General features: G+C 46.0%; 1 protein-coding gene across 1 annotated transcript in view; it reads left to right on the plus strand.

Moving 5' to 3' along the window:
* Positions 1 to 2,942, plus strand: part of LOC134575174 (oocyte zinc finger protein XlCOF7.1-like) — a 228,711-nt gene extending 225,769 nt beyond the window's left edge. The window contains exon 6 of the mRNA XM_063434402.1: positions 1,134 to 2,942. Coding sequence (XP_063290472.1) covers positions 1,134 to 2,678 — 1,545 coding nt within the window. The 3' untranslated portion in view covers positions 2,679 to 2,942. The remainder of the gene's footprint in view (positions 1 to 1,133) is intronic.
* The last annotated feature ends 10,467 nt before the right edge of the window (positions 2,943 to 13,409 follow it).

Here is a 13,409-nt window from a genome sequence, read left to right on the forward strand (position 1 = left end):
AGGGGGGAAGACAAAAATAATTGTATTGTTTGCACTTTCCTATTTTGCATGTTGTAATTCTACAAATCAATGAATTTTCCAATTTCCACCAACAGAGGGCAATGGATAGCCTGAAAGAATCACCTTTTAAAACGAGGATATCCCAACTTAAAAACCTAAACCAGGGGGGTAGTAGTCCAAATGGCCCCCATGTGTCTGCCTCCTCAAACCAGGGGCAATAGTCAGTGGGAAGGAGGCGACCTGTAGTCCTCTTCAAGTACCAATGTAATGGAGGATTCCGTAACATATCTAACCTGTGCCTCTGCATAATCCAGGGCTGTGCTTAAGTCTTCAGTTTCTATAAGTCTATCAGTTGATATAGTAAAACACAAGTGGAGGGCAATACATAACAACCCGTTCCAGAAACAGGACCTGGGATAACAATGACAACTTTATTATTCCTTAACCATTTATGACGGAATTTTTCCATGGATGTCCTATGTATTCCGTCATGGATGCTCTAGATCCTATTAAAATTGTAGGGCACCCCACCTGCAATAAAATTCATTATACTTCTCTTTTTTCCAGTGTAGAGACTCCCTATGCAGTACCCTTTTCTGTGTATCCAGTCTTAGATTATAAAGCCGCAGTTAAGTTACACATGTGTAATGTCCTTATTGCATGTTATTGTACCTGCTTTTCATTCACAATGCCATTGTGATGCATTATATTGTCTCATTAAAATAACATTTATAAAACAAAACCGGAAGAGAGATCACTGCTTAAGTAACCACCTGAGACATCTATAGCTAGCCTGGTAAGTCCACTGCAATTAAGAAAATGTTCTAATTTTAAGTGTTTTCTTTCCAGTAGATGGTCCCATAAACAGAAATGAAATCAGTGGATTGTACACTTCAGTTTCTTCTCCGGATTATGTAATCAAAGATACCGAAATCACAAGTAATCGAAAAATAAACTGTGTGGCAGTCAGTACACCAAGCAGTAAATATTTGAGTCATGAAACTACAGAATCCGAGGAAGTAAATCTCCGAGACAGTAATACGCCCATAGAACATATACAGACTGAAGATCCATCTACTCATATTAAGGAGGAATCAGACTCGTGTGACGAAGGAAATCTCCCAGACACAGACATTTATACACCCACAGAAGATGCACAGATAGAATATCCATCAACTTATATCAAGGAGGAATCGGTCTCATTTGAAGAAACAAATGTTGTTGAAGCTGCCATTTATACAATCAATAGAGATATACAAATGGACTACACATCAAAGTGTGATTTGGCATCAAATGAAAAACAAATTCTCATAAGCAATAATATGTATACAGGCACAGACCATACAGAGGCAGAATATCTACCTAACCTTATTAAGGAAGAATCTGTGTCACGTGAAGCCAGCAATCTCACCAGCTCTGAGGTTTATACACCCACAGGAGATAAACATATAGACAATACATCAAATAATGAATCCCCATCACACAAACAAGGAAATCTCAGAGACTCTGACATTTATACACCCAGAGAATATGTACAGACAGAGTATCTATCTACTCATGTTAAGGAAGAATCCGCTTCATATCAAGATGTAAATCTCACCATCTCAGACCTTCTTACCCCCACTCATCATACTGAAACACAAAACAAAGGAAATAGTAACTGTGTTGATGGTGCTATGGTTTCATCTACCAATTCAGAGCTTGTTAAACAGAAGAGTGTCAACAAAGGAAATACATTGGCCAGTACAGATTACATTGGACATGAGTGTTTTAAGCAGAGACCACATTTTATCACACGTAAGAGAGCTCCCAAAGCGAATATAATTTCTTGTTCAGAATGTGGGAAATGTTTTGCTAAAATGTCTCATCTTAAGATACATATGAGGATTCACACAGGAGAGAAACCATTTTCATGTTTAGAATGTGAGAAATGTTTTACTGACCCTTCAAATCTTAGGCATCATCAGAAGATTCACACAGGAGAAAAACCATTTTCATGTTCAGAATGTGGGAAGCGCTTTGCTGAAATGACTGATCTTAGGAGACATTTGAGGTTTCACACAGGAGAAAAACCATTTTCATGTTCTGAATGTGGTAAACGCTTTGCTCAAACGTCAGCTCTTAAGAAACATATGAGTTTACACACAGGAGAAAAACCATTTTCATGTTCTGAATGTGGGAAACCCTTTGCCTATATGTCAGCTCTTAAGAAACATATGAGGATTCATACAGGAGAAAAACCATTTTCATGTTCTGAATGTGGGAAACCCTTTGCTCACATGTACACTCTTAAGAAACATATGAGGTTTCACACAGGAGAAAAACCATTTTCATGTTTACAATGTGGTAAATGTTTCAGTAATACTACAACTCTTAAGACTCATCAAAAGAGTCACACGGGAGAGAAACCATTTTCCTGTTCTGAATGCAAGAAATGTTTTGCTTGCAAGTCAACTCTTAAGACACATCAGAGGATTCACACAGGAGAGAAACCATTTTCTTGTTCTGAATGTGGGAAATGTTTCACTGATATTTCAACTCTTAAGAAACATCAGAGGATTCACACAGGAAGCAAACCATTTTCTTGTTCTGAATGCGAGAAATGTTTTTCTCGCAAGTCAACTCTTAAGAATCATCAGAGGATTCACACAGGAGAGAAACCATTTTCCTGTCGTTAATGTGGGAAACGCTTTTCTCAAATGTCAAATCTTAAGTAGCATATGATGACTCATTCAGAGGAGAAAACATTTTCTTGTTCTGAATGTGGGAAATGTTTCAGATGTAGTTCAGGTCTTCTCACATAAGGTGATTCATACTAGAATTCATCCTCTTGTTTAGAACATAGAAAAATCTTTTTTGTAAACTTAAGACTTCTTATATGTCAGAGGATTCATACAGATTGTAGTAAACGTATGGAATTAATAATAAAAAATAACTGAAAAACCTAGCGTAAAGTCAGTCCACACTCCTTGTGTTTAACAATTCAATAATATTTATTAAGAGAGGCTTATCAAACTAATAAAGAATACATATACATTTGAATTAGGCTAGTAAATGTTGCTATCAAAACTAGTCATTGATTGAATGGAAAGTAAACTATAGTAACATAATGAAACCGGCATATGTGGCGGAACCAACCTCGCCACTGTGCACTGGAGAAGCCTGGTTGCTAGCTTCCTTCCCTGCGACTATGACCCTGGGATGTATTAACCCTTTAAGAACTGTATTTGGGCACAATGGATTTGTATAATGCTGTTCCTGGCCCTTTTATTATTTTGGAGCAGTGTTACAACTTTTAAACTGGCACTTCGGATGCAGTCGAAGTGCCGAAGTCGAAGTGGCCGCCATTCGACAAACTAACACGTGGCGGCGGCCATTTTAACTTATTCGAACGCGGTCAGCGGTGTGTGCAGCCAAATCTATGGAACTGTTTGCGGCTACCCAATTTCACGAACACCGCTGACCCATACCTTCTTCGACACCGCGGCTGGAGACTAAGACCCGTTCGAAGATTCGAACGCTCGTTCGAATGGGACTTAGTCATTTTCTCAGTGTAAAATAGACCGACCGCACAGCCCAAATCCATGGGACTGTTTTGGGCATGAAAATGTGCTTGTGGTCGGTCAAAAGTGACATATCTATCTCCCGAACGGCTGAACGGATTCAAATGATTTTTGGGTATGTTTGTCTTTGGAATGTGCTGAGTAATAATATGTAACTTTTATTAAAATTGGATGTATGGTGCTAGAGTTATGAAAGTTGGGTAAAAAGTATGTTTAAACTGTACGTATAATTGGGTTACCTCTCAGGCTAAGGGGAGGGAATCTGTGGGATGTAATCATTGTGTGATTGGGTAATGCATATTTGTATGTGGGCGTCTCCCTTGCAGGGGAAAATTGCATAAAAGCAGAGTGTGTGTCATTAAACCTGAGTTCTACTTCACCCATAAATTTGGAGTGCCGTCTCTTATTGGGGGAATCTGCTACAAGGGATTGCTATGCTTGTCATACTCCCTTGCTAAATCACTGCTAAGCTCTTGTAAGAGCTTGTTCCGGTTTTGCTCTCTGGAGGAATCTACGGTGGTTATGGTGTCTGCTGCAGTGCTTGGAGTCCTCAGGAAGCGCTAGGAGCATCCTTCAATGGAGGTACCCAGTCGGGGTGCTACAGTTACCACTCCATTGATCATCAGCTGAGAGTAAGAGGGTGTGTATAGTTGGGAGAGAGTGAGTAACAGAACCAGAGTGCCTCCTGGGGGACAAGGGATTGCTCTGGAAGGCAATGAGGGAGGAGTGTGGCAAAACCAACCTCGCCACTGTCCACTGGAGGAGCCTGGTTGCTCGCCTGCTCCCTTTGGACTATGGCCCTGCAGGTTAAACCTTTTATTTTCCCTGCAGAAAGGCTTATTCGTGCCTTTCTGCCGGGGTGTTCGGTAGATTCTAGCTACCGACAAAACTACCGAACGATGGACCACCTGGGAGCTGGAGTGTGCCGCCAATTGACCGCCCAGAAGCTGCAGTTAACCACAGCTTAATTGACGAACGCTGTGTGGCCTTTGTTCGTTTGCCGAACACGTGGCAGCGGCCATTTTACAAGTCCCGAACGGCCAGCGGTGTTCAGCGCTCAAACTATGGAACTGAAAACGGACACTTATTTGCGCGAACACCGCTGAGCCGTCCGCCCCTGGTTCCTATTCGTGCTCATGGGGTCGAACACCGGCTCATTCGGTACTTTGGACATGCGAATGTGTTACCCCAGATAGCTAAGCCATGGAGCCCATTCGTGTAACAAAAGACTATGTGAAAGACTTTGGCTCCATGGCGATTGAACTGTATGTATGTGATCTGAGCGCCATTCGGTAATAATGTGCGCTCAGATCTAAGCTATCTGGGGATATGTAGAATGTATATGTTTTATGTACTAAATGTATCAGTTGGGAATTTTATGTCTTTTACTGTCATTTTGTCTGCCATGTGTGTAATGGAGTTTGCCTCTGTCCTTGGAGATAATTGGATTACTTCCCAATTATCTCCAGGCCAGAGAGGAGGGATTGTAATGCATTGTGGGATTGTTTAAAGGCGTATGTCTGTGATTGGTCAGTGTTCTATATGTTTCCCATCTGGTCCCCTAGGGGAGTGTCCACCAGGTGGGAGACCTGCATAAAAGCCGGGCAGGTAGCCCCAGTAAAGGAGTTCCTGCTTAACCCTCAAAGTGAAGTGTTGTTTCATTCTTGGGGGGAATTTAATTGTATGCCAATTGCCAGGAGTGTAAGCTGTTCATAGGGCATTTCCTGTTCGGCTGCTTCCAGTGTTCGTGTGTCTCTTGTTCGGGAGTTGGTGAATTTGTGCAAGTTGCAGTTCGGGAGATTGGTGATTGCAGTAGCTGCTTGTCTATCTGGAAGGGGATTATCGCCTAAACGGGTTTTAACCTCTGGTGAGCGAAACGGTCCGTTACAAGGAGTTTATCAACAACCTAACTGGTTTGGCCAGAAGATGTTTCACAGAGCACTCCATTATTGCCTAAGGGTAGAATGGGGCTTACATCCCTGTATTAGAACATAATAACTCTTAATTTGCATACAGTTTGGCTGTTAATCAGTCCCCCCACTTATTCCTAGTAAATTTCAAATCTAAAGGGAGACTGTAAGCATTCTAACAATTTAATCTGACTTGAGTTGGTTATAGTGCCTGCAGTCTCTTAGCATTGTCCTTTAATTCAGTGTATATAAGTATTTTTTGAGCAGTTAAACACTAACGAATAGTCCCTGGTCACCTACAGCCTGCTGCCATCCTCCCACGCAGAAGGTATGGATGGCCATACCAATTCATACCAGCAAAGTCCAATGTAATATGCTGAAAGCAGTCTGCTGACACACTCAGCCAATTCAAAAGCAAAATGAGATTGGCTGCCCGAGACTCATTTAACATTTAAAATGGTTTAACAATTAATGGAATGGTGGTGCCAGGGCACTCCAGACACTATAACAACTTTAATGAGATGAATCAGTCATAGTGCGTGGATTGTCCCTTCAAGGTAAAAAAAACTGCTGAAATGATAACATTTCATAAGTCCGCTATGCTTCAGTTTGAATTCTCCATTTAGTAAAAAAACCCTGTTAGTGTTCTTAAATTTATACAAAGCTAAAGTAAAAAAGAAAATTTTACCAAACTTAATCTAAACTAAATATCTTTACATAGGGGAAGTTACCAGTTATGTCTCAACAAATTGTCTTTCTTAAAGGAGCACTCCAGGCTAATAAAGAAGCATTGTTTATCCGGTTTAGATTTCTTTCCCCCACCCCTCCACTCAAATACTGCTAAATAAAACGGTTCTTTCTGGCCGATCCAGTGACTATCACAGAGAAACACTGGGAGACTTGATGCATTTATTGCCATAACTTCACTGTGTCTGCAATGCTTGTCTATAGGAAACTCTCACCACAAACATTGACATAAATGAATAAATAAAATGGAGATATGATAAGGTGCTATACACACCATATAAGATACCCTGGAATTCCTACTTTCACAAATGGTGGGCCTTCATGGGGGGAATTGAACTGTCAAACTGCTCAAATCAGCCCAACATCAGATTTACAAAATACCCCGCAGAAAGGCATGTTAAAAAAAGGTAAACTGGTGTAAACAGAAATTTTACTTATCGTAAATTCCTGAAAATATTGGCAGTATACATTGGGGTCTGTATTTCTTAGCGGGACAAGCAGAGTGAAAAAAATTAAATAAAATACATTTAATTAATTCTACCTCTTTAATTTATAAATGTAGAATCCTTCTTTACTCCCTCAGTAAATATCAAGAGAAAACCACAGAGACCTGCTTAAATGCAAAGCATAAAAAGTATAATGTGGTCTGCACTCAAAAAATAAACCTTGAAATCCACAGTAAAAAAATAATCCATGAACAAAGAAAATTATGAAAAAAAAGTGCACGTTTATTGTTAAGATATGTGAGGATATTAATGAGGTGATAAATATTAAAATGATTTTCATAAAAAATTTCCAAAATTAATTTCATTATTTTTATTATATAAAAATTTTATATCTTGGCACTGTTTCCCCGATTAATGATTTAAAGCTGAGAATTACCCACTATTTTAATTCTCATAGATCCTGGAGTAAGATTCATTAGAAGATTTTATCTCACACATTAATCACAAGTTAATTATAAAAATATAATTTATTGTTACAATAATAATATATGTAACATGCATGACAATAATCCATAATTAATCAGGTATAACATAAGTATACAATATGGCAGTAATTCAACACCATTACAGACAGCTAAATAGTAACTGTAACGGACCGTTTCACTTACAAGAGGATAAAACCCAGTTTAGGCGATAATCCCCTTTCCAGATGCACAGGCAGCTACTGCAAACACCATTCTCCCGACTGGAACCACACGAACACTGGAACAGCTGAACAAGAAAAGCAGACATCGGCTTACACTCTTGGCAGTCAGCATACAATCCCATTCCCCCAAAGACCGAGACGACACATCGCTTTGAGGGTTAAGCAAGAACTCAAGACTGGGACACCCAGTCTGGCTTTTATTACAAACAAGTACATACAGGACACTCCCAGGGGGAGGATGAATTTAACCAATCACATGGATGTACCTCCCACACATTTCCTCCCCTTAGATTAGCACTTAAAGGGACTCTATAGTCACCATATAAAAGCAAGAAAGACAGGTCCCCCAGCCTTCCTTCTTGCTTTTATATGAACTTTCATTCATTAAAAAAAAAAAAATCGGTGTTTTTATATTAAAAACTTACCTCCGTTCCAGCGCCGAGCTCCCCGCTAGGCCGCGCCCCCTTTTTCGTCAAAATGACGAAATCGCGGGGCCCAATGGGACGGCTTCGCGCTGGACCAATCGCGTTCTTCATAGAGCGGCATTGAATGCCGCCCTATGAAGAACCTGAGCGCTTTACCGCGCATGTGCGCGGAATGCGCGTTCGCGAGCTGAGCTGTCTGACTGACAGCTCAGCTCGCTTTCTAAAATTATCAATAATAATTTAGGGCCCCCACCCGCCCTGTGCGGCGGGTGGGGGCCCTAAAATTATCAATGAGGGGGGGGGACCTACTGTCCCCCCCCCGGCCCCCACCCCTGTGCGGCGGGTGGGGGCCCTAAAATTATCAATGAGGGGGGGACCTACTGTCCCCCCCCGGCCCCCACCCCTGTGCGGCGGGTGGGGGCCCTAAAATTATCAATGAGGGGGGGGACCTACTGTCCCCCCCCCGGCCCCCACCCCTGTGCGGCGGGTGGGGGCCCTAGAATTATCAATGAGGGGGGGACCTACTGTCCCCCTCCGGCCCCCACCCCTGTGCGGCGGGTGGGGGCCCTAAAATTATCAATGAGGGGGGGACCTACTGTCCCCCCCCGGCCCCCACCCCTGAGCGGCGGGTGGGGGCCCTACAATTATCAATGAGGGGGGGGACCTACTGCCCCCCCCCCGGCCCCCACCCCTGAGCGGCGGGTGGGGGCCCTAAAATTATCAATAAGGGGGGGGGACCTACTGTCCCCCCCCCCCGGCCCCCACCCCTGAGCGGCGGGTGGGGGCCCTAAAATTATCAATAAGGGGGGGGGAACCTATTGTCCCCCCCCCGGCCCCCACCCCTGAGCGGTGGGTGGGGGCCCTAAATACAAAGGGGGGGGGGACCCTAGTTAACCCTCCCCCCCCCAAAAAAAAATATCTCCCTACCTACCCCCCTCACCCTAAAAATAATGAGGGGGGACCATTAACTAAAAACCTGTAAAAAAAATGAGATAAAATCAACTTACCATTCGATGTTTTCTTTCTTCTAAAATCTTCTTTCTTCAGCCCCCAAAAAGGCCAAATAAAAATCCATAATAACCGACGCAATTAAAAAAAAAAAAAAAAAAACCGAGCGCAAAAAAAAATAATCCATCTTCACCCAAGGAGGGCTCCGCGCAGACTGAGCTCCGCAGGGCGGGGGAAGGCTTATAAAGCCTTGCCCCGCCCTGCAATTAGGCTAAGAACACTCTGATTGGTGGGTTTAAGCCAATCAGAGTGCTCTTTGTCATTTTACAAGCGTGGGAAAGTTCTTTGGAATTTTCCCACGCTTGTAAAATGACACAGAGCACTGTGATTGGATGGATTTCAAGCCATCCAATCACAGTGCTCTGTGTCATTTTACAAGCGTGGGAAAGTTCTTTGGAATTTTCCCACGCTTGTAAAATGACAAAGAGCACTGTGATTGGATGGATTTCAAGCCATCCAATCACCGTGCTCTGTGTCATTTTACAAGCGTGGGAAAGTTCTTTGGAATTTTCCCACGCTTGTAAAATGACACAGAGCAATGTGATTGGATGGCTTGAAATCCATCCAATCACAGTGCTCTGTGTCATTTTACAAGCGTGGGAAAATTCCAAAGAACTTTCCCACGCTTGTAAAATGACAAAGAGCACTGTGATTGGATGGATTTCAAGCCATCCAATCACATTGCTCTGTGTCATTTTACAAGCGTGGGAAAATTCCAAAGAACTTTCCCACGCTTGTAAAATGACAAAGAGCACTCTGATTGGCTTAAACCCACCAATCAGAGTGTTCTTAGCCTAATTGCAGGGCGGGGCAAGGCTTTATAAGCCTTCCCCCGCCCTGCGGAGCTCAGTCTGCGCGGAGCCCTCCATGGGTGAAGATGGATTATTTTTTTTGCGCTCGGGTTTTTTTTTTTTTTTTTTTTTATTGCGTCGGTTATTATGGATTTTTATTTGGCCTTTTTTGGGGCTGAAGAAAGAAGATTTTAGAAGAAAGAAAACATCGAATGGTAAGTTGTTTTTATCTTATTTTTTTTTTTCTTTACAGGTTTTTAGTTAAAGGGTCCCCCCTCATTATTTTTAGGGTGAGGGGGTAGGTAGGGAGATAAGTTTTTTTTTTTTTGGGGGGGGGGGGGGGAGAGGGTTAACTAGGGTCCCCACCCCCTTTGTATTTAGGGCCCCCACCCACCGCTCAGGGGTGGGGGCCGGGGGGGGACAATAGGTCCCCCCCTATTGATAATTTTAGGGCCCCCACCCACCGCTCAGGGGTGGGGGCCGGGGGGGGGCAGTAGGTCCCCCCCCTTATTGTGAATTTTAGGGCCCCCACCCGCCGCACAGGGGTGGGGGCCGGGGGGGGACAGTAGGTCCCCCCCCTATTGTGAATTTTAGGGCCCCCACCCACCGCTCAGGGGTGGGGGCCGGGGGGGGGGGCAGTAGGTCCCCCCCCTTATTGTGAATTTTAGGGCCCCCACCCACCGCTCAGGGGTGGGGGCCGGGGGGGGGGCAGTAGGCCCCCCCCTTATTGTGAATTTTAGGGCCCCCACCCGCCGCACAGGGGTGGGGGTGGGGGCCGGGGGGGGGGCAGTATGTCCCCCCCTTATTTTTTATTTTAAGGCCCCCACCCACCGCACAGGGGTGGGGGCCGGGGGGGGACAATAGGTCCCCCCTTATTGATAATTTTAGTGCCCCCACCCGCCGCACAGGGGTGGGGGCCGGGGGGGGCAGTATGTGCCACCCTTATTTTTAGGGCCCCCACTCACCGCTCAGGGGTGGGGGCCGGGGGGGGGGGGGGGAGGAGAGTAGGTCCGTCCCCCCCCTCCCTTCAACCACTATTGTGGCCAGACAGCATCCCTGTGGGTTCGGGCTTCAGCTGTCAGCTGAAGCCACGCCCACAGCAGTGCTGACAGGCTGTCAGCACACAAAGCGCGTTCACAGTGCTTTGTGTGCTGATAGCCCGTCTGATGCATTCACCCAGAATGCATCGGACGAGAGGCCTTTTTAGGGCCTCTGAACTCGGAAGTCCCTCTGGTGGCCGTCTGATTGACTGCAACAAGAGGTGTTCCAAGCTTCCAATGTAAACACTGCATTTTCTCAGAAAATACAGTGCTTACAAGAAAAAGGCTCCGGGTAGCTGTAGCACTCACCTAAACAACCTCATTAAGCTGAAGTTGTTCAGGTGACTATAGTGTCCCTTTAACATAATTATACCGTACACCCTTTTCCCCAATTCCTGGATGTACCCCAAAAACAGGGGGTACACCTTTAAATCCAGCATCGCTGGATAGCCCTTATTCAGGGGGACAACATATCCAAAATTCAAGTAATTCGGATGAATGGTTCGTGAGATATGGGGTTCCAAAGATTTGACCGACCGCATGGGTAAAGTATCCGAAAACAGTTCCATGCATTTTGGCCCTGCGGTCGGTCACAAACAAGGGAATGAAAACAGGCGAATTGCCTGTGTTATAGAGCCTGGAGAGGGTTTGAATGAATTCCCTTGTTTGTGGGGTTCTTTCTACCGAACGGCGGGTCATTCGGTAGTTTCCATACGAATTTCTGGAAGTATGGAGGTCTCAGCGGTGTTTGCCTAGTCAAGTGTCCGATTTTAGTTCCAGACACTCGACGGCAAAACACCGCTGTTCGGTAGTTAAAGATGGCCGCCGCCACGTGTTTGTTTCCCGAATGGCGGCCACCCAGAGGACAAAGGATACATTACACTGATTGCCAATTACCCGTTTGCAACATTGTTGCAAACTGTAATTGGAGGCACACTTATTCCTGGGTGGTCTGGTTGTTCTGTAGTTTCACTCAATATAATAAATGGAGTGATTCTACCGAACAATCAGTGAATGCTGCATACATATCCCAGGTTAAACTTAATACACATATAATATTACAGGCAGTACACTAGAATATGTATCACAGTCTTAAAGGGACAGTAGTCCCAAAAGTCCCAATATGTCCATAGATGCTTTTAAAGGGCCAGCAGCAGCAATACAAATTATTACCTGCCCAAATATAGTTTCTAAAGTGCAACACGTCCAGGGGCCATAGTCAGCGGGCAGGAGGCCAGCAGCCAGGCCTCTCCAGTTCACAGTGGCGAAGCTGGTTTCGCCACATTTCTCCCCTTTGCCAATTAGACTAACAGGGTACCTGACTTTCTGCCGGTCAGTGCCCTGGTTAGTCCAGCAACCCACCCACGAAACAGAAATAACAGAGCAGCCCACCCACACTAACCGGTTACTACATCTGGGTGAGAAAGGATTTTGTCCAAGTTCTGGTGTTTCACCACTGCTGGGTGGGAGACGGGTAGGTTGCCTTGGTGGGTTGCTGAGGGGGCAGAGACCAGCGGTACTCTGTCCTGTTGCCAGCACTACCACGGGAGTAGTCTGGTGGGCGCCTGGTTGCTGGAGACTGGCTGTCTCCCCTTTAGGTGCACCGCTCGACTGCCGGAGGGGGAGACCGACTGTCTCCCCTTTGGATCCATCACACTGAGGCTGGGGAACAGGACCGACCGTCCCTATCCCTTGTGCTGTAAGTGCAGAGACTACGGTCCCATCTGCACAGTTGTGGGGCTTAACATCTCCCCTTGGTGAGTTAGGCTGCCGCTGGAGAGAGGGTGTAACAAGCTCCTCTCTCTGGACGGTAAACTGCCGCTGGGGAGGGGGGTTAGCAGGCTCCTCTCCCTGCCACTCTCTCTGCTGGTGGAAAGGGGGACCAGCTGTCTCCCCTTTCATTCTCTTGTCCGGCTGCTGGGGTGCGAGACTGACTGTCTCTGCTCCCTGCAGGACACACTGCCGCTGGGGAGGATGGACGACACCATCAGCTCCCTGGGGCACACACTGCCGCTGGGGAGGGAGGACGCTGCTCTCCTCTCCCTTCGCTTCACACTGCCGTCTTGGCATCTCACTTTGCTGCTGGGGGGCAGGAACAACAACCTCTGCCCCCTGTAACTCAGCCTGCCGCTGGGGAGGAAGGACTGCACCTTCGGCTCCTTTGGACCCACACGGCTGCTGGGGAGGATGGACGACACCATCAGCTCCCTGGGGCACACATTGCCGCTGGGGAGGGAGGACGCTGCTCTCCTCTCCCTTCACTTCACACTGCCTTCTTGGCATCTCACTTTGCTGCTGGGGGGCAGGAACAACAACCTCTGCCCCCTGTAACTCAGCCTGCCGCTGGGGAGGAAGGACGACACCTTCATCTCCCTGGGGTTGCTCACAGGACCAGTCTAGGAACTCTGCCACCTCGGGTACTGCTGGTTGCTGTTGGGCGGGAGGGCCGGTTGTCTCTGCCCAGGCCTCATTGATGAGTCGCAGGTAATCCCCCTCCAGGTTCCATTCCTGGGTAACTAAATATCGTAGGTCTGCCTCGAGGTCAATAGCGCCAAAGAGACCCAGCATGTTCTCTCGGATGCCGTACAGGTCCCAAAAACGATAGTCGGTATCTTCCCCAAATTCCTCGTCACCACTATTATCCCAAAATAGACCGGGGCCAGTGTAATCTCCGCCTTCTGGGAACTCATACTCTGCCATCCTGGGGACACACTGAGCCGCGTACCACTGTAGCGCCTGGTATGCGTCGTCGAGCACCAGTTCTGCGTATACT

This window comes from Pelobates fuscus, chromosome 10, assembly GCF_036172605.1.
Source record: "Pelobates fuscus isolate aPelFus1 chromosome 10, aPelFus1.pri, whole genome shotgun sequence".
In the NCBI taxonomy this organism is placed as follows: Eukaryota; Metazoa; Chordata; class Amphibia; order Anura; family Pelobatidae; genus Pelobates; species Pelobates fuscus.